The sequence below is a fragment of the Myxocyprinus asiaticus genome, chromosome 24 (assembly GCF_019703515.2).
Source record: "Myxocyprinus asiaticus isolate MX2 ecotype Aquarium Trade chromosome 24, UBuf_Myxa_2, whole genome shotgun sequence".
NCBI classification, from domain to species: Eukaryota; Metazoa; Chordata; class Actinopteri; order Cypriniformes; family Catostomidae; genus Myxocyprinus; species Myxocyprinus asiaticus.
This window is the reverse complement of record NC_059367.1, coordinates 37,641,463-37,664,246: the sequence shown is the minus strand read 5'-3', so window position 1 is coordinate 37,664,246 and position 22,784 is coordinate 37,641,463. Positions and strand designations below refer to the sequence as shown.

The 22,784-nt window shown below is 36.8% G+C and overlaps 1 protein-coding gene across 1 annotated transcript; it reads left to right on the top strand.

Annotated features, from left to right (window-relative positions):
* The first annotated feature begins 1,622 nt into the window (after positions 1-1,622).
* On the top strand, positions 1,623-16,574 carry LOC127415494 (stanniocalcin-like). Its single transcript, XM_051654286.1, has 4 exons — positions 1,623-1,743; positions 8,679-8,821; positions 11,879-12,090; positions 16,292-16,574. The coding sequence occupies exons 1-4, from the start codon at positions 1,629-1,631 to the stop codon at positions 16,572-16,574; spliced, it is 753 nt and encodes a 250-aa protein (XP_051510246.1). The 5' UTR covers positions 1,623-1,628.
* Positions 16,575-22,784: the final 6,210 nt, after the last annotated feature.

The following is a 22,784-nucleotide window of genomic DNA, read 5'->3' as shown; positions in this document are numbered from 1 at the left end:
TTTTTTTGTTTTTTTTTAATAGGCAAAAACACTGGCGAGTTGTTTAATTGTTTTGTATAGTCAAGAATATATGTGGCTATACAGAAATTGACTTCTTTTTAAATAAAGAAACCCTGGGAAATATTCCCTGGAGTAAAAAGTGTGACAACTAGCCCCCGTCTCCCCAATACCGGTTACTAACTGTTCACCTACAACAGTAGCCTATTTATTGAAAGATATTCCAAATTAAATGACAACAAACCGTTTGTACACCACGCAACACGTCATTTCGGGCACTCTGAATTTGTATTTTTTTGTTGTTGTTGTTGTTTTTTTTTTTTTTTTTTTTTTTTTTGTGTGTGTGTTATATACCTTTCTTTAAACTTTTTTAAAAAAATAAAAAAAATAGCATATTTCAAATGTAACCATGATTGTGCTGAATAAGCAGTTGTTCCCGCTTAGACTTCAGCGTCATATCACGCGTGCGCTTCTGCACGTGCGCCGCGCGCGAGCTCTCTTCGGAGTTTCTTGACGCGCTTTTAAGTCAACAATGGTTTCCATACGCTACATGATTTGTGTAAATAACTACAGATTTATCTCCCGGTAAGAGACAATTCCGCCTGCTTCTCCGAGAACAAAAGCGCCATTGTAGATGGTCCAGCAAAATGCCAATGCGATAAAATTCGAGTCATTTGAATAACTCCAAATGTTATTTCTGAAAGACATTTAACAAAAACAAATAACCCAATACATTTGACTAAAACGCAATCCTAGTAATCGGACAGTGGCTACCGGTTGAAACCTAATACAAGGATTACTAAATTAAACAAAAAAAGATGACAATGCCATTAATGTGTAGGCTAAGACCTCTGCGCATTTTTATCAGCATTGGGGTCATATCGGTGCCAATATTATTTAAAATAATGGACCAGTTTTCTCATTTAAAATGACACGAATTTATGGAATAGTGAATCTCAGTTTTAATTCTCTTTTCAGCAGTTTGTTAGGACGCATTGGCTGTTTGTAGTTGGTATAGATTGTGTCTATTACTGCTGTTTTCACCAGGCTTACATAATCAAAAGTTGGCGATGTTTAGTAAGACAACATACAAAGATGCACAGTCTACTGTAAGTTGTGACGTTAATGAGCTGCATGCTGCAAATAAATGCGGCTAATCTCAAATGTGTTTCTTTGAAGTGGACACGCATGGACATGGCGACATTTGTATATAACAACAGTGTGCGGATGTGAGTGTTTTCCCAACTCATAAGGAACAGCTAACTTTGCCCCATACGTAATTCACTGAGAAGCCTATTTAAATTACACGGATCAATGAATAAAAGTTTGAGCTGTAGCTGTGTAAGAGCGCGTGCTGTGATGTGATTGGGCTGAGCGGCGGGCTCGTGATGCTCGAGCATCATACTGTATATATAAAGGGCGACCTGCGCTCCTGTCATGCACGCTGCTGGAAGAAGAAACTGCTGAAGAGATCAGCCGGACAGATAGAGCCTTCATGACATTTTCTCCGCGTTTGTCATCAGGTCGCCAAGAACAAGTACCATATACCGCGCGCAAGAGATAAAGGAAGTCCTCTTTTATTCCCCTTGGTAAAACAAACAAACAAAAAAGCCAGTAGCGTTCAGCGAGAGATGCCGCTAAGGACCGTACTTTTGCTGCTCGCCGTGCTCATCGCCTCCGCGTATGAACTGGATCAGAACGAATCCTATTCGCCGAGGAGAGCACGCTTCTCCGCCAACAGCCCCTGTAAGTATGGAACCCTATGGGAGAAATTGAGCCGGTTTTATTCTGACACGCATGCACTGGGCACGGTTGGTGTAGGTTAGACGTGCGGAGCTCATACGAGAGCTGCCATCTCCTCTATGACTGAGCGTGTCATCCGATGCATCTAATGACCTGCTCTATATTAAATATCATGCGCATCCTCTGACCCTTCGTCTACCCGGCATAGATGCGCCTGTGAGGACTCATCACACTGTAGCTCATGAAGAGAACTCGCTTCTTTTGATGCATTGAGCGCGGGAGAGGCTGAGCGATGAATGAATGTGAATGATTTTGCGGCTTGACGGTGCGCTTTTACAGAAGTAGTTCCTGGGCTTTCTTTGCATGGGGTTTTAGATATACTTCGGAAGGACGTCCTATTTGACATATCTATCAATTCAGAACATTCTGCACAATAGCCTATAGGTGCTTTGTTAGTTTAAAAACGGTCCATATATGAACAAAACCGAATTAGTGTCAAATCTGTTCTGAAAGTAATTCAACTGAAACCTATTATTTCCATATTGCAAAACACACTGTAAACCCGAATAAGTTAGCAGAACTCAAAATATGTGAGGTAATCAGTTACATCAATTTTTCTAAGTTAATAAGTTACAAGTTTAAGCAAGCAGAACTGTCAGATTTTGATTTTGTACTACCTGTGTGTGGATAGCTCTTAACTTGAAATATTGAGTAATGACACTTAAAATTGAACTCTTTGGCTGAACTTAAAATTAACAAGTAATCTCAACTTAAATACTTCAAGTAGAGGAAACCTAGCTAGTACTAAGCATAGCATGCTGGGAAATAGAAATCCCCTGGCCAGTTTCAATTTAAATTTAAAGAGACAAGTTCATTAAACTCAAAACAACAATAATAATAATAATAATAATCATGTTACTTAAAAGGTGTAAGTTCTGTGAACTCAAAAGAAAGAGAAAGTTCTATGATGATTAAATCTTTCCCTACTCAAAACAGTTAATTATTCTGAGCTTTAGGGTTTACTGTGGCATAGCCTTTTTAATCATTAATGTACTTTGTTTTATTGCTTCTCAGTTCATCTAGATAAATTATTTTAGGCTTTCCTCAGTGCGGTCATTATCATGCTCGACATAGCTCAAGGGTGTTCAGTCCAGCTCCTGCAATGTTAAGTTCCAGCTCTAATGAAACACGCCTGAACCAGCTAACCAAGGTCTTCTGGTTTAGGATTGGTCAATCTCCAAGTGTAGGATTGAGCACCCCTGGCATATGCAGTTTTGTGGGATGTTACTGGAAAGATGTACTCACATGGCAACACTTTAGACTCCCATAGCAGGTGTGAAGACCATGCAGGTAGAGGGAGTTAGAGGGTGGGTCGATATCTTTTATGGGAGCAGGCACAATGGATGGTTTATATGGCATTGTCCGCAACTGAAAGGACCCAAGAACTTTACACCTTCACCTTTATGGCAACAATAGTTCTGAGTTAATGTGTTTACAGCCTATTATTATATTGAGACTGAAAATCTGGCCTCAAACCATTTACAAAAGTTGGTTCCTTTGTCAGGTATTATTATGCGGCAGAGAAATTCTTGTCCAAGTGTCAAAGAGTGGATTTGTGTGTGGCATGGGACATTCAGCATGGTTCCGTCTCTGTATGGGACGTGAAATCCTTTGTCAGACTCCACTTGGTATTTGCATAGCTTCCTGTTGTACTTTGTTGCCAGGGAGACATGTACTGACTCAGTGGTTTTGAGACAAAGAGACAGTGGTGCACCAATAATTCCAAAAAGAACTAAATGGACAAAATATACTTTGTGAAACAAAATATGTAGGGCACGTTCCAAAAACAGTTCCGTCCAACATTATTTTCTTTTGTTAAGAAAGATCAAAAGGGTTTTTTTAATAGTGAAATGCCATATTTATTTGTGAATTTTGAATTTTGTCAGCACTGCATACTGAGACAATGTGAAGGTTTACGTTCATCCTGTACACTGTAGATTGTCAGATAAAGTTAATTTACAACGGGACTTTATCTCTCATTATCTTAAGGCGTTTCCTAGTGCCGTCATCAGTTGTAGGTTGATGGGAATATGATAAAACTGCAGATGGGCGTTGAAACATCTTTAAATAAGGAAAAAAAAAAGCCTAGTTGTAAACGAATAAACCTGACATACTAAGACAATGCCAGCGCAGTCTCCAAATCTGCAGGGTGTAGCTGAGTCATTACAGTCTGGTGTGAAACACTGACTCTCAAGGGCCACGAGTTCAAGTTGAGGTCACGCACTCTGCAAGTTGAAATCTGAACAGGTAGTGATGTAAGTGTAAATGAATTATTTATTCTAACAATTCATCCTATTAGTCTTTGGAAAAGTGTAATATCACCTGTCAAGAACTGTATATAGGGGCTCACTTGTGGTTTTACTGCACTCGATGATACGAGCGAGTGAGAGAGAAAGCAAACACAAGATGGTGCATTGTCTATTGAGGGTTGTTCTGGGATCTCAAATTAATTCCGACCTGTCAGGGCCCATCAAGGTACCCTCCGAATTATTAGAGTGAGCCAGCCAAACAGTATTCAAGTTTCAATAGTCGTAATATGTGTAATCATCATGACTATCTCCCATTGCAATACAATAAGTGCTCTATGAAAGCATCAAATTAAATATCAAACCCATATTTTATGTCCTATCTCAGCCATCTGCAGTATAGGTGAAGAGACAACACCTTATCTATGTGGCCCAATTCATCCATAACACTATTTTCCCTACAGTTTTCCTCTGCCAACGTCATACACTTCAGGTGTTGATAAACCAACAGCAAAAATCAGATAACTTTTTTTGGTCCCACTTTATATTTTATGTCTTTTAGTACTATGTACTAACATTAAAATACATACAATAAAATGTACTTATTGTGTAACTACATGTTGTTCTATAAAATTCTCACAAGATTCACATTTGCTGCTACTGCAGTTGGGGTACGGTTAGTTTTAGGATTAGGGGTAAGGTGATTAATTCTCACCCACACCTATCATATCACTTCAGAAGACATGGGTTAAACCACTGGAGTCTTATGGATTACTTTTATGTGGACTTTGTGATTTTTGGAGCTCCAAAGGTCACAAATCTTCATTTGTGTTCTGCATAAGAAAGTAAGTCATACACATCTGGGATGGCATGAGGGTGAGTAAATGATGACAGAATGTTCATTTTTGGGTGAATTATTCTTTGAGTACATTGTAGTCATTGTAGTCAAGACACCTAATATAAAGTGGGTCCACTTTTTTTGACATGACACTGCAGATAAAGCATTATGTTTTCCAGCTGAAGGGAGCTACAATGTGATTTGGCAGTCTTTATCATACATTAGAACATTTGAAAAAATAACCAGTTTGAAAAAACAGCCCAAAGGCTAAGACATGGGTAAGCAAGATATCTTGGGTTAGATCACACCATGGTATAATTTTGCTCTGATTCGAAGAAAAGTGAAAATACGACTAGATGTTGTTCTGCATCACAAGGAAAACTTTTCCACTGATAAGAGAGATCATGGAAATATTTGACCACCACCTGTCCTGACTCCTGAGGCTAACAGCAAAAGTAGGAAAGTGGGTTAAATTGTACTCAGTACTAAAACGAAAATGTTTATCCTTTTTATGACTGCCCAGAGGAAAATTTTATTGCTCTGAGGTTTCTCTTTCATAGCTCAGGAAACTTAATGGAGTTCTCACTTCTCAGTTATGTTTCGTTAAAGTGTCAACTTTGTCTCAGATGTTTGTTTTTCCTAAAACCCCTTAGGAGAAGTAAAAATGGAAACAAATAAGACAATTGTTGGCATACAGTAAGGGAAGAGAGCAATGGAATTGAAGTGGATAGCATAACAGATCATTTGGTCTTGGAAGAATCTGACGAGAAATGTTTGCGTTCATATTGAAATCTCTGACTTTTGAATCTTGGCAAATCTGAGCACAGTTTGATACATTGATGAGGCAGTTTATTGGTGAAATGAACACTAGAGGCGCTACAACAACAATAACTTTTATTCGCTTTCGCAAAAATCACAAGTAAAACAGAAAATTATCAGTTCATAAGCACTTTTCGCCCTGTTCCTCACTCAATGCTGTCTTATGACATCAAAACATACATTTTAAAATTTGCATTGCATAACCAACTACATTTACAAGCTTGTTCAAGCATGATCGAATTTTACAGTAGCTCAACTGATAGAGCTTTGCGCTGGTGAGGCAAAGGACCAAGGATGAGCCTTGAAGAGCACACGAGTCGACACGTGAGATGAAAATGTCGTAGAAGCACCACAAAATGACGTGATTGCTTCAGTAATTGTGTTTTTCATCTCACATTTGCTTTTTATGACACTATCAGTTAGGTTTAGGTTTAAGGTTTAGGCTAGGGAGGTATGTTTAGTTGATTTAAAACTAGGGCTGTTATTCGATTAAAATTTGTAATCAAATTAATTACATTAATCGCAATTAATCGCATAAATCATTATTTGCTGAGAAAGGCCCCCAAATAAAAAAAATAATTTGTATAAATAATGCATAATAATTAAAATATTTATAAGTATAATACATAGGGCCTATAATAAATATATAATACGGATTTGAATTTAGTTTGAAATAAATTGCTTTACTGTGGCAGACGAATAAAGCATTGATTAGACAATACAAAAAGTGGCTTAAGAACTCAATATATTGTTTGTTTTATTCTCATATCACTGAACAAGCCTACAGTTGACTGCAGTCTGTTTTGCATTGAGTTCGTCAGTGTGTCCAGTTCTCACAGTGCGCGTTCTTGCATTCCGTCTGCGCTATTTTTAATTGTCGCTCTATGTACATGTGCATGCCTTAGATGGACGCGTTTGGAGCATCTCACTGGTATTCAGTGTCATAAATGGCACATTTTTAGGACGTTTGTCAAGTTAAAAGTAGTGGAAATTTTTTTTTAATAATTAATTGCTCAAAATTAACGCGTTTAATCGACAGCCCTGTTTAAAACTCAGAGCATTAATCCTAAATACCTCACCTGGTTGTGAGAAAATGTCACTCACTTTTAGCACCACACTGTGGGCATTTCACAACAGAACTGCTGTGATGTAACAACTTAATATCATTAATATAAAAAAGTCATAATTTTCATGAGATCTGGCTGCATTAACAGCAGAAATGAGATGTTAAAGAAATCTCATTTTTTTTTCCTGTAATGTTGTACAGCTTTGCAAAATAGTGCTATGCTAGACTGTAAGTGACTTGCTAATGTGCACACTGAACAAATGGCCTTAACAGAATGTACATATGAGATCTTGCCCTAACCTGCTCCTATGGACAATAGACATATTCACTGCATGACATTTTGGGGGTTTCTGGTTATTTCAGAAGTCAGCCTTCTGCCAGGAGCATTGACAGCAACACACGGCCCATTTTTCCTTCAGATACAGTAAAGCGAGTGTCTCTGGCACACCCCTTTTGAGGTTCTTTCTCGCCGTGTCGTGGGATTCTGGCCCTACACAGGCTGCAAGTTTGCACGGCAAAGTGTTAATAGTCTTTGCCGTGGAACTGTTGGAGGTGGCGGTTTTGGCCCTCTTACTCATCACTCTGAACATTGTCTTGTCACATATAAGTGTAAAGGAAACAGTTTCAAGAAAAGGAAAATGGATGGAATACCCATAAAATTTATGGCAAATAGTGGAATGATGACGCCAAAGCTTGGCCCAGTTAGAGTATCATATATATGATGGTGTCCAGTGGCTAGTTAAGTCTATAAGATGAAATTTGGCTTGATATCAGAATTGAATGGAAACTCACAAAAGGTCATACATAAAGCTTTATTAGTCTAGCAGCATTCCAGTTAGTACTGTAGATCTCCCAGACTAAATGGTATTTAAACACCCCATTGGCATGTTAGGTTATAATGAGAATGTGTCCCTTTAAGAATGATCCTATATTCTTAACTTGTTACCTTGTAAGTATGGCCTAAATGGTTTCACAAGTTTATTGCTACTACTACACACATTGTGTTTCTCCTTAAATCATTTCCCATGGGAATATGTTGCAGCATTAACTGCCCCTCCTATGGGACTCCTAAATTGGGAGTCCATATGGTCTCCAAAGACTATTCCCTCAACAATCCTAAATGACACAATCTACCATTATTATTATTTTTATTTTTTTTTATTAATGTATACAGAGTTATTGAATTATTGATGGCCTCCGAAGAATGTAACCTAATAATCGATATTGGGGGGGTGACCAAATGTAAAAGTTCATACATCTTCCATTGAAAATCCCATATTGACCGACCACTATTGGTCTATTGTGGTTACAGCCCTTCATAGTACTAAAAGTTTTAAGCTTTTTTTTCTCTCCAGGTTTTTCTCCTTCCAAAAATCACATAAAGGCCTGCTGAACAAGCCTACAGTTGACTGCAGTCTGTTTTGCATTGAGTTCGTCAGTGTGTCCAGTTCTCACAGTGCGCATTCTTGCATTCCATCTGCGCTATTTTTAATTGTCGCTCTATGTACATGTGCATGCCTTAGACGGACGCGTTTGGAGCATCTCACTGGTATTCAGTGTCATAAATGGCACATTTTTAGGATGCTTTGTCAAGTTAAAAGTAGTGGAAATTTTGAAAATCACGTCTCAAGATACCGTTGTGCTTCCAAAAATTAGCAAGTGGAGACGTTTCCACCTAATAGAAGGAAGGACCTTGTTCCTTCATTTGTTTAATTTAATTCGACAAAGAATCATTCTGTACAATTACTGTAACGAGCTTGGCTTTTGGCCAACTGGAAGGGAGGAAGGAAGGAAATAAAGAAGGAAGAAAAATATTATTTAACGTCTACCTGGAACAGAATAAATGTACCCAAGAGCTCTTTTCTTTACTTGTAATGTGTCCTAATTTAATGCTGATTTCGTTTTGCAGCTGATGTGGCACGCTGCTTGAACAGTGCCCTCCAGGTGGGCTGCGGTGCCTTCGCTTGTCTTGAAAACTCTACGTGTGACACAGATGGCATGCACGACATCTGCAAGTCCTTTCTCTACAGTGCTGCTAAATTCGACACTCAGGTATGTACATTTGGATAGATATAATTGCAAATATCCATGGAGATGGATCAGTTCAGCAATGGGTGCACAATATCCTATTGATGTAACCGTGTTTACTACAGTGTCTCATTAAACTTTAAAAGGACTTAAGAATCAACAGGATCAAGTGAATTGTGTGTATGAATGTAGGTCTGAGAGGGCTGATAGAGCTATTGCAGTAAAGTTTTATAAAATTACATTTATGCATTTAGCAGATGTTATCCAGTGGAAATACATTTTGCAATGCAGGGTTTACATTTTACAGTACGTGTTCCCTGGGAATCAGGTCGCTAGCAGTTGAGCTACAGGAACATGCAGCTCCTACATGGCTTTTCCACCCATAGCCAAATTAATGCTTTCTATTGAGTAGCATTTGGAATCTAATTCATGTTAGTGAATTGGTTTGTTCTGACACTTTACGTCAATAAAATCAATCTGCATCTCAGCATTTTGGCTTAAAATCATTTTAGTGTCAAAATCAACTGTTTTATTTAGGTCATCACTGCACAGCATTTTATATTCCATTTTGTTTATCAAATAATACCATTTATCACTATATTTAAGTTATTTAGACTGCATCAAATGTTGCATAGTGTATGGTTTTCAACAACTTCACCACTCTAAACAAAGTTTTCTATTACAGTTGAGTCCCTAACAAACACTTTGCGAACTGGTTCTACCGAATTATTAAAGAGAACCAATTAAAAAGAATGATTTGTACAATATGTGAATTGGTAATCACTAGGGGTGCTCAGCGAATCCATTATCTCAGCCTGATCTCATGAACATTACGTGACTTTGTAAAACAAAATACAGTACTTGGCTTATTACACGTTACAACACGTTTTGCTGCAATTTCCCAGTGAAATGTCCAGCGGGGGGCGCCAAATGTGAGTGAAATAGTGTCATAATCAGATAAGGTTTTTAAGGTGAATGTTAGATGAAGGCTTTAATGATTAAAATGTACCTCACTAACCTAAACCTAACCGATAGTGTCATAAACGCAAATGAAAGGTAAACAAAACAGACATCCTTACCCTAAACCAACACCTAAACTTAACCGATAGTGTGGAAAAAGCAAATGCGACACGAGAAGCTCATTTTCTGAAGCAAACACATCATTTTGTGTCGCTTCTTTGACGCTTTTGGCTCACATGTCAGCTTACTTGCTTGACTTGTCTCGAGCCATGGTCCTCCAAGTTCAAAGTCCAACACTCTATCAGGTGAGCTACTGCAAAAGCTAATCACATTGAAATAAGTGTGTAAATGTAGTTGGGTCTGTACTACAAGCATCAAAATGTTTCATTTTTCAAAGGATCCGTTATAGTAAAAGTGTTTCGATATCATAACATAACAGTGTGTGAGTTATAGTGTGAAAAATATGTGTTTATAAAGTCAAAATCAGCCATTATAGTTGTGATTTGTGTGAAAGTGAATAAAACACAGTTGTTGTAGCACCTCTAGAGTTAATTTCACAACTTCTATGAGACTAGAGACTAGGTTGCTTTATCTGTATCTGTATCTGTTGCTGTGGCAAAATGATAAGTATCTGTATTTGGATATAACTATAATGTGGGTAGGGCTTAAACCGGAACTGCATCAAAACTAAATGAAAAGCCCATTTTTAAATGTAACTTTATTCTATTGATTGTTTCCATATAATAAATATGCCTTGTATAGTTTATAAAATTATTTCTTCTTATATTATTACTACTTACTACTACTATGTATTCCTATTGTTTTTTTTTTTTTTAAATTTCACACAGAACAGTGCATCGTTCACTCTGAAGCACACAGACCATATAGACTATTAAAGGAATGTTCCGGGTTCAATACAAGTTAAGCTCAATCGAAAGCATTTGTGGCATAATGTTTATTACCACAAAAATTAATTTCGACTCGATCCTCCTTTTTTAAAAAAAACAAAAAAAACAAAAAAAAAATCGAGGTTCCAGTGAGGCACTTACAATGGAAGTGAATGGGGGCTAATTATTTAACGTTAAAATCTGTAGGGTTACAGATGTTGCACCTGTCTTAACAGTGCCGCTGCTCCCTATATGCATATTACGCAGTCTGCATAGGGCACCAACTCCCTAGGGGGGCACCAGAAACTCCACCGGCTTCCCTTCCTTAACCAGCCCATGTCATTGAATTTGCTTTGGCAGCCACCAAAAAGTGTTTTAATGTCATAAAAAATGGAATTTCTGTTCATGTTTATTAAATTCTCTCAGTCTCACGTGATCCTCTACCCACTGACAGATAAGCCTACGCTGCGCACATGTATATTTACATATCACGATATACACAACATAGCATAATCTCTATCGATTGACACTTTATATCGTCACCACTTTATATCTTCACCACTTTATATCGTCGCCACGATATATTTCGCCATATCGCACAGCCCTAATCTCACTCAGAGATTTCTAACATTAACACTGACATTTCAAAAAGTGGGAAGTGTGCATGATATAGTATATTAGGTAAAGTTACTCATGACAAGCTTAGATTTCTGAGACGTGCACAGAAAATGAAGACTGCAGCGCGGCCATCTGATTTGAACTTGACATCACACCGTGTGCATTTTCATTTTCATTCATAAAGTTAACACTCTAGTCATATTAACTTCATAGACTCACCACTGCATTCAAATATCGCTTTTTCCATGTGCTTGTTGGACAATCAGTCTTATGAATATTTTTTTTTTTAAATGTGCATAAAAAACACAGAAAAAGACAGAAACACTGCAATCTGATTTAAACTTGAGATTACACTATGTGCATGTTTATACTTCAATTCATATTTTATTCAGACTAGTCAATATTTTTTTTCTATTATTCGGAAAAATTTGTTATTAATTTTGCAGTCATTATTCGTGCCTTTCCAAATAAGGTATTTGACTTCGGGTGCATCCCTAGTAATCACTAATACGGTGTTCCATACTAACACAAACATTTCCACTTTATATATTTTCTGAAAAGATCCAAGTTCATACCTGGGTTTGGTTTGATATGGGGTTTCTTGTCAATTTTGCAGGGCAAGGCTTTCGTGAAGGAAAGCTTGAAGTGTATCGCCAATGGCATCACCTCCAAGATCTTTCTAACAGTCAGACGATGTTCCACTTTCCAGAGGATGATTTCTGAGGTTCAAGAAGATTGTTACAGCAAGTGGGACATTTGTACAGTGGCCAAATCGAACCCAGAGGCCTTTGCAGAGGTGGCACAGTTACCCAGCCACTTTCCTAACAGGTGAGAGTACTGAGCATCTGGCAAACCTGACCTGAAGTTCCCTATAAAAATTAAGAAAGGAGAGATAATGAAGATCTTGAAAGGAGGAAAAAATACTTTCTGGAAAGAATAACATTTTCTCTTGTTTTTCATAAGATAATACCAAGTTAATAAAACAATGTAGTCCAAGTATCCTAGAGTTTAACAGACATATGATACTGTATGTTCTTCACTGCTGAACAGATGTGCGTTCAATTTTTTAAATTTACATATCTGTATAAGGGAAGGGGTATGTTCTTTATTCTCACTTGCTCTCATATGAGTAATATTAAATAGTATCCATATTATAATTGGCTTGAAAAGAAGTTTGGTCACACTGTACATTACAATGTTTATGGTCTGTGTATTTACATAAGTTCTATTGAAACATAACACAGCTTTTCAATTCTGTGTTTTCGCTTACCTTTCAGCCTACACAATTACATGACTTCACTTGGGCATGTAGTTCAATAAGACATCATTATTACACATTTGGACGTTTAAGCCACACTTATTTTTAATATAAATGTCACTGCAATAGATAACAAAATATCAAAATGTTGCATTTATTAAAATAATATATATATATATATATATATAAAGAACAAATCACGCTTTAAGTAAAAATTTCACAAAAAAGTTACTTTAAAAACAAAAAAATTATATGCTGTTCAAAAAAATAAATAAAGAGTTTCTGCACACTTCTGGTGGTCAAATGTTAGATTAACATGTCCATAGATAATGTGATGAACTACACCCATAGTTACTCTGCTGGGACACCTGCCACTCTTAAATGTGGTTAAGTTTTCGACTACTTTTTGGGGCCACTCTAGAACTGAAAAGATCTCATCTCATGTTTTAAAATTAAGATTGAACAAGATTTAACAAAATGTTTTTTTCTATGAATGGCAGCACCATTACACTAGATTTGTGACTTTAGAATCAGTTTGCTGGATGATTGGCCAAGGTTTATTTGATCGAAGACACATAATCTTTTAAGCATAATGCCTTTTTCAGATCCAGCTAATAGGGCTTCATATTTTGCCCATTTCATCATATGCAGGTTACTTACAAGATTAAGTAACCTGCAGTGATGTCATTCAATAGGAGTGTTTGCTGTTTCCCTACTGTGTCTCTAAGATACTGATAGTGTGATGAAGTACAAAGCAAGCCTTCATTGTTATCTGTGAGCTTGCTAGATCCCAAATAGTGAGGTGATTTTGTGGCAGCTCAAAGCATTTTGAGAAATAACCTTTCATGTGGCATTTGAAAAATATAAATGTTCATAGTGTGTTCTTTTGCATAGAATGCAGTGGGCAGACATGCTATAATTTATCTAAAACTACTTCAAACATTTTGCATGCAGCATTTATTACCTCATATTAATTGAGAGACATAAAAAATGTATATGTCAAACCACAGAACCATTTACAATTAACTAGTTAAGGCAAAAATGTAATTAAAACGGGTGAAAAACATAAAGGAAATAGTGACTTAAGGCACAAGACATACCCCTTCCCTTAAACAGATATGTAAATTTAAAAAATAAAAAAGGTAACACTTTACAATAAATGTTCCCTTTGTTAAGGGTTTATAAAGGTTTCATGAATGACTAATATGTCATTTACAAATGCATTATAAATTAGTTACAACAACATGAATAAAAAGGGCGACTTGTATTCAATACTTTATAGTGAGCATTTTTACTTACATGTTATAAATGCCTAATAAATAGGGGGTCCTCACCCTGCGGTCTGTGTGGGTCCTAATGCCCCAGTATAGTGACGGGGACACTATACTCTAAAAAGGCACCGTCCTTTGGATGAGACGTTAAACCGAGGTCCTGACTGTGGTCATTAAAAATCCCAGGGCACTTCTTGTAAAGAGTAGGGGTATAACCCTGGTGTCCTGGCTAAATTCCCCCCATGGGCCCTTCACAATCATGGCCTCCTAATAATCCACATCCACTAATTGGCTCTATAACTCTATTCTCTCCTCTCCACCAATAGCTGGTGTGTGGTGAGCGTACTGCTGCACTATGGCTGCCGTCGCATCATCCAGGTGGATGCTGAACACTGGTGGTGGTCCCCTTTTCACTGTGTAAAGCGCTTTGAGTGTAGTGTCAGAGAAGCGCTATATAAATGTAATGTTCATTCATTCATAAATACGCTTTTTAATACTTATTAATATTAATGATATTTTACTGTTTAATATTTAACATAAAATTCCTTAATTCATGTTTTATTTCACATGCAGGAAAAATAGACTATAATAGTGAGACTCAAAGGAGGAATTATGTGATTTTGCTACAGCCCGCTTTAAGTTTACTGTATATTAATTACTGTAATGTCTTGACTCACTTGTGTTGTCAGTTTGCTTGTCACATTGATATCAAAAGCATGGTACTTCTTCGAGATGTGACCAAAATTAACTAGTCCTAATTACCTTAAAATCCTCTGCAAAAACACTTTTCAGGCTATTTTCAAAAACAACCTCTTCATGCGAATTCACTGCATATATCATTAAATAAAGCCTGATGGTCATTAAACCGTAATTTACTTTATGTATATTAAAGGGGTCATGACATACTCTTTTATAATATATATATATATATATATATATATATATATATATATATATATATATATATATACATTTTATTATCATCCCTGAGGTCCACTGTTACATTTTTTTTTTCTTTTTTTTTTTTTTTTGCACCAAAAGTCATAATGTAGTCATATATGCCATCTGTCTGAAATGCTCAGTTCTGGCCTAAGCGCTTCTTTAAAACTTCAACGTAAACACCCACTATTATGATTAGCTAACATCGTGCAGCCCCTCAAATACAGCCATATTTGAAACTCAATCGGAAGAAAATGAACAAGCACCACAACATTGTAAAAATAAATTTCAGGATTTACACATAACGCACATCCAACACATTGCATCTGAATATATTAAACTTTTCACTCAAGCACAACTGTTAACACTCAGCACCATAAACTTTCAAACAGTCATGACATTTGAAACATTCATGAATGGAATTGGTTACTTACAGTTTTGCAGTCAGGTCCAAGAGTGTTTTTAACTGCCCCATCCTTCAATGACAGTTCCTTTGCAAAGATTGAATCATAGTGTGACTGGTTCACAAGCAAATCACGCTGATATGAGTCGGAAGCATGAGTGGAATGGACCAGAGCAGACGCATTTTTAAAATTTGCACTTGTACCTCTCTTAAAACACGGCGCACATCGCCGGAAATGTATCAAAATGATCAGATACATCCATCTAGTGCATGTTTAAATAGAACAACAATTAAAAATAGTGCAGATGGGAGCAAAACCATGTCCAGGACACGTTTTTTACTCAAAAGCAAGACACAGAATGGGGGTCTCCAAAAGGTATAACTTGATATTGCATAAAAGCGATGATGCACGAGATGCATGATAACGGTCACAGCCGTTTCTCTAGTGCATGTTGATGTAGAAAAACATTTAGGAAGGTGTCCTATGTAAATCCCCGTATGAATCTCCCTTAACAGATGAGGCCCATCCTCTGACTGAGTGCCAGTGGTCAGGGCCAAGGGTGCGACATTGTAAAAGTGGCCGTTGAAGTCTTGCCGTAGAGGCAGTCTCTTGCTGACGTATTGGTCCATGTGACGTCAAAAAAATCCACAAACATAGAACAAGCTTTTTTTGCTGCTTGTTTTAAATAAATGCTCTTTCTCTATTGAAGAGGAAGTTTTGAGTTCTCAAACTTACAGAATGTTTTTAATGGTAGAATGACTTCTTATATATCGAAGTATCAAGGGAATTTTGATTTTTCATGCCATGACGCCTTTAAAAAATGCTTTGTATGTGTCCACTTTACATTAAAATATAGTTTCATTGTTTACTAATTTTGAATAAGTGTTATTAAGCATTTATAACATGTGAGGTATAATGGCTCACTATTTGGCAGATATTGCATTAAAGTCACCCCTTTTTATGCATATTTAGGAATGTATTTGTAAATGAATTATTAGTCATTAATGAACCCTTTTATAAACCCTGTTCTAAAGGAACATTTATGTAAAGTGTTACCAAAAAAAAATCCACGTGTGCAAACTGTAGCTTTCTAACATTGCTTAACGCACTTATTTGTTGACGCACTGGCTCAGTGTAAGTTTTCTCTGTCTCTGTAGGTTTTATGGGAAACTACTGCAGAGTTTGATGGAGTGTGATGAAGAGACAGTGGACCTGGTGAGGGCAAATCTGTTGACCCGATTAGGGCCTGAGATTGCAATGCTCTTCCAACTACTGCAGAACAAGCCGTGTCTGTCTGCCGCAGTACCTACTGGAATGGAGATTCGTGGTGGGTGGCGGTGGTCGGTCAGTCCCCATGGATACAAGAACCAGCCAAATCTACGCAACAGAGATGCAGCGAATCTCTTTGGCAAGAAACGCAACATTGGTGACAGCTCTTAACTTCAGACCAATCTGCCAGTCCAAACTTAGCACACATAAACGCAAAGTGAAAACATACACACATACACACACACACAAAAAAAGAGCAAAACAGTGGTTTATACAGGGACACATTCCTTCTCAACTGGAAAAAAAAGGCATGCACCAGTGTGAAAACATCTTGAATGTCAGGGTCTATGTTAATCACTTCATATTTGATGAATAGAGTTATATGTTACCAGGATTTAAGGGGAAATCGGGCTGGTTTACAGACTGATTCATGCATAGGTAAAGTCAAGGTCATCGTAAAATCCAGTGGGAATTACCGAAGCATCCAGTCCATAACGTAGGGAGCTCTTAGTTAGACTTATTTTCATTAATAAAAAAATAAAAAAAAATCTATAGAAATGAAAGGAAAATAATATCATATAAATAAATAGCCATTTGTATATTAAATATATCTTACAGAGATTACAGCAAAGAAAATGTATGTGTATATATACTAGTGTTGATGTGTAATAGTCAGCATGTGTTATAGAAATAAGAGTGTACTATTTATTTATTAACAGATATTTTACTATTAATCTCAAATTGCCACTAGCCTTTCTGTGAAACTCTCCCGTTTGGCGAGAGGTATCCTTAATATGTATGTGCAGGAATTCATTAAAATACCAAAAAACTGTAATTCACTTCAAGCGCCGGAAATCATAAACATTGAGTACAGCAACATTAGATATCAGTGATCCACACTGGATGACTAGTCATTATTAATTAAATTACTTAAGAGACACAAAGGTAGGGACAGATCATTTCTCTTCACATTTTTAGAACATTCCTTTGACGTGATTAATTCATAGACTTTGGTGGTTTAAAGGGATAGCTCACTCAAAATGAAAAACCTGTTATCATTTACTCACCCTTATGTAGTTCCAAACCCATATTCTATCTTTCTTTATTCCGTGGAACACAAAAGGAAATTTTAGGTACTGTATAATGTTAGGGGCTGACATCTTTAGTCACCATTCACTTTCGTTGTATGGAGAAAGATGCCAATATTCTGTTTAAAAGAATATTCTGGGTTCAACCCAAGTTAAGCTCAATCGACAGCATTTGTGGCACAATGTTGATTACCATGAAAATGAATGGTAATCAACATTAATTTTCAGTTCGTCGACTGCATGCATCTCTCTCACTCTCTCGAACTGGCGTCTCCGGCTCCTCTTTATCCCTCTCCCGGCTGATTAGGGTAATTCAGCGCCAGGCGTCCATCCTTAAGGCCCGGCCATGCCCTCCTCGTCACAGCATTATTTTAGTGTGATAAAAATCGCTTACTAACCTTTTCTGTGTAAAGTCATATCCAATTTTACAACTTTGTTGCCATGACAACGTAACGCCGTAAATATTAAATCCATAAAACGACTGTAAAAATGATAATTTAAACAACTTTACAGCTCACAACTTTACACATGAGTTTTAAACAGAAGAATTTATGTAAGTGCTTTTAGAAAAATATAAGCTTCACATTTTTGTCTTTAAATCCTCCAAAGATAGGCCCCATTCACTTTCACAGTAAGTTACTCACTGTAACTTCAATTTTTGCTTTTTTTGCTTTTTTTTTCGAAATAAATTTTTTTTAATCAACATTATGCCACAAATACTGCTGACTGAACTTAACTTATTAAGTTGATGTATTGAATACGGAATATTCCTTTAATACACTGCCTGGCCAGAAAAAAGTCACATGCTCTAGTATTTCGTTGGACCGCCTTAAGCTTTGATTATGGCATGTATTCGTCGTGGCATTTTTTCGACAACCTTATGCAGTCACAACATTTATTTCCATCCAGAGTTGCATTAATTTTTGGCTGAGATCTTATATTGATGACAGGAGAGTCGAACCACTCTGTAAAGTCTTCTCCAGCACATCCCAAAGACTTTCAATTGGGTTAAGGTCAGGACTCGGTGGTGGCCAATTCATGTGTGAAAATGATTCCTCATGCTCACTGAACCACTCTTTCACAATTTAAGCCCGAGGAATCATTGTCATTGTTAACATTGTCATCCTGGAATATGCCCGTGAAAAAAATCCATTGATGGGATAACCTGGTCATTCAGTACATTCAGGTAGTCAGCTGACTTCATTTTATTGATGCATAACATTGCTGAGCCTAGACCTGATCAACTGAAGCATCCCCAGATCATAACACTGCCTCTAGAGGCTTGTACAGTGGGCACTGTGCATGACGGGTGCATTGCTTCATGTGCTTCTCTTCTTACCCTGATGCACCCATCGCTTTGAAATAGGGTAAATCTGAACTCATCAGACCACATGACCTTTTTCCATTGCTCCACAGTCCAATCTTTATGCTCCCTAGCAACTTGAAGTTGTTTTTTCTGATTAGCCTCACTAACAATTGGCTTTCTTGTGGTCACACAGCTGATTAGTCCCAATCCTGTAAGTTCTCGTCGCATTGTGCATGTGGAAATGCTCTTACTTTCACAATTAAACATAGCCGTGAGTTCTACTGTCTATTTTTTACGATGTGACTTCAAGTGCTTTAGTGATCTCTGATCACGATCATTCAAGATTTTTTTGACGACATTTTTCCCGCAAAGGATGGTTCACCACTATCCTTAGAGGTTTTAATCATGTGTTGGACAGTTCTTAACCCAATTCCAGTGATTTGAGAAATCTCCTTAGTTGTTTTCTTTGCTTGATGCAGGCCAATAATTTGCCCCTTCTGAAACACAGTAACATCTTTTCCACGACTACAGGATACGTCTTCCGACATGGTTGTTTGAGAAATGAGAAGCTACACACTGCATCAGTTAGGGTTAAAAGAATTGTTGCCAGCTGAAACATATTAATCACTGCAATAATAATCCAATCACTGGCTCTTAAGTTTCTGCTTATTTAAATCCAAACAGCAACTTTTTTTTTTGGCCAGGCAGTGTATTTTCTTTTGTGTTCCACAGAGGAAATTAAGTTATAAATTTGGAACAACATGAGGGCGAGTAATGATCACAGAATTTTAATTTTTGGGTAAACTATTCCTTCAAGAGTTTTTTTCACTATTGGAAATAGTTTCAACTCTTGGATTGTTGATCTTTATAACTCTGCAGTTATGATCTCTTAAAGTAGTGCAGTACAAAGAATACAAAAAAATAAAAACTCCAAGAGGAAATTACGTTTTTAGTCCCGAGCGCATTATTAGTGCCACATCTAAATACATATTTTGACCAACTTATTGGACAGATGAACACATTACTCCCTGGTGAATATGACATGCTGAAGTGGCTTCAAGCACGCTGTTCCCAGTGTTGCTAAGAAAAAAAAGAAGAAAAAAAAACAAAAAAAAAACAAAAAAAAAAAACAAAAACATATTCATTGACTTATGAATATTTATTTTCTTACTATATTATTTAAATGTTTATTTTATTACATTTCTGTGGGCAATATTAGTTAATTCAGCAAGCATAAGTTTACAAATATTGTGCTTTTGGATGGAGTTCGCTTGGCATTTTGGGAGTTGTTTTAAATGTATTTATCTGTCATTCTCGACATTCTCTGAGTTGACTATACAAGACCCATGTAATGACTCTGTGCTGGTCATGGGGGAACACAGTGGTCATTTGAGTCAGGTCACCTACTTGGCGAGTGTTATATGGGACCACTATAGTGCAAACTTTTTCAAAAGTTTGAGCATTGCCACATACTGTGCATTCATGCAGGGTTAATCAGCTAGAGTTTATCATTAGCTTTAATGGAGTAACTGACAGAGCACTGTTGATTTTCACTTTGTTGACAAGGAGGGCGATGCAGTTCAGCCATTGTACACACTTAACATATACAGTTAATTTGGGGAAGTCACTGCAAAGTGTTATCTGGAGCCATTCTCAACACTATGCAATATACAATGAAAGGCCTATTTCTCTCAAAGTGTTTACCTACAGTGAAGGGGGGGGGATCTTTTCGTAATTGCTTCTTGGGGAAATTCAGCTTAGAAGACTGGAGGGCGGTGAGACATTAAGCTCATGTTTGAATTAAGAATGACTTTAGACTGAGGGCCAAATCCAATACAACCACCGCAAAACCACTTTTTGGCTATCCGAGAATAAATTCCATAGCAAAGAAGCCATTTCACCACCGAGTGACTTAACCATTAATGTGCATCCCTTAATATGCCACAATTCCTTTGAAAAATACAGCCTAACCAGTAAACTGCTTGTTTTATGGTGAACTTACATCGGCACCATATTGGTACTTTGATAATACAACAGTTTGATTGAATTAGACCCAAAGAGTTATGCGAATGATGAACCGGAGTGGCAGAATGACTGTTTTTCTTAAACCAAATGATCTGCAAATCTAAAACTAATTCAGCAAACTATGCAATAATCTTTAGAAAGGTTTCAAACTAAATTCCATGTTATCAAGCCCTAAATGGAAAAAAGGGGCCATTTAAGTCTTTGAGACTGAAGCAGTAGATGTTTCGTCACCCATATGAAAGCAGATCCTCAGTCACAATTAATATTTTTGTTTGTTTTTCTTTCTTTTTTTCTCACTTATTTTACTTCCGTTTTTGGCCAAAATGGTTAATCCTTAATTCACTTTCTGTGTATGTGTATGTGTGTATTTCAGAGGCTAAATAAGTTTATATCTTACTATATGCACTTTCCAGCCTAATCTCTTGAAAATAACGTGACTGTGTCGACATTTTTGCAAAATGACGTTACGTGGTTCATTACATGTATCGCGGCAGTTCTGAGGTGAAATGTCCTGTGTGGCGCTAGAAACACATTCAATTTTTTCCAAAACAGATTTAACGCTCTAATGAGATTTAAATCAACAAAACCAACGTTCCTACCCTAAACCTTAAACCTAAACCTACTCTCAAAAAAAATTGCTCTTTGGCTGAACTTGATTCAAGCTTTGACAGTGGTTCCACGTGCTTGAAATGATTTAATTAAAAATTACTTTGTAATCTCAACACAAACACTTAAGAATAGTAGTAAGAATGTAGCTGAATTGGGTAAATCCAACAAAAGTAGACAAGTCAATGTAACTCAAACAAATCTCTTTTGTTTATTTCTGTACTAACAAGTGAAAGTGTATGTTAGCATGCTAAATGCATGCTGGTTGGAAGCACTACAGAGTGTAGTTTAGTAACTATACTCTGGTTAGAATAGCAGTTTCATCAATGCTACATTAACAACACAAAATTATGCATCAAGTCCCAACTCAAATCGATTAAGTAAACTTCCATTTTACAAATTGAAATGGATACAACGCAGTGAAATCAAGTTGTGCAAAATGTTCAATGTTTTAAGTAAATTGAACAAGCAGCAAAAATCCTTTTTGTGTGTGTAACCGATAGTGTCATAAAAAGAAAATGTGAGATGAAAAACACAATTGCTTAAGCAACTACATTTTGTGGTGCTTCTATGACACTTTCGACTCACATGTTGACTCGCGTTTTCTTCGCTCTATCAGTTGAGTGCGCAATTTGATCATAGTGTAGTTGGTGTATTTGGATATGTAATGCAAACAATAGTAAAATAATGTCATGCAATATAGTAAAATTGTTTAGATGTCATACGATAGCATAGTGTGAGGAATGAGGATGAAAAGGAAGTGTTTACCCTCCGTTTTACTCATGATTTGTGTAAAAGGTAATAAAAGTCACTCTAGTTGTACCGCCTCTAGTGTTCATTACACTAGGAAACTGCTGCAACATGTACAATGAGCCACGTAAAAATCCTTTTGCAAATATTTTGGTATAGTAACATGATTCTATGAGACAAGGTTGACATTTTCTATCACATAGGACCATTATAAAATGGCATTTTTAATCATATTCTGCTCAAAGACACCAAAATAGCTGCTGTATTCTTGTTGAAAAGGCAGGTGAGTTGTAGTTGCTTGTCGTAATGGCATAGTGAGGGTTTTGTTGTTTTTGTTGGGGAAAATGGTATGATATTGCAATCCATTATACACCAAGGAAGTTCCAGAACTAAACAGCTGCTGCTAGACTAATTTCCAACCCCATTGTGTTATGTCAAATTTTTTTTTTTTTTAAGATATTTCCATCAATTTTGTCCAACATTTACTGTGCGGACCCTCTTGTTGCATAACGGGGGTTGGCATTTTCAAAATAAATGACCAGTGACTAAAATATGTATCACCATTTTTCAACCACAATTGAAAGCAACAAGGTGTCCATCTCCAGA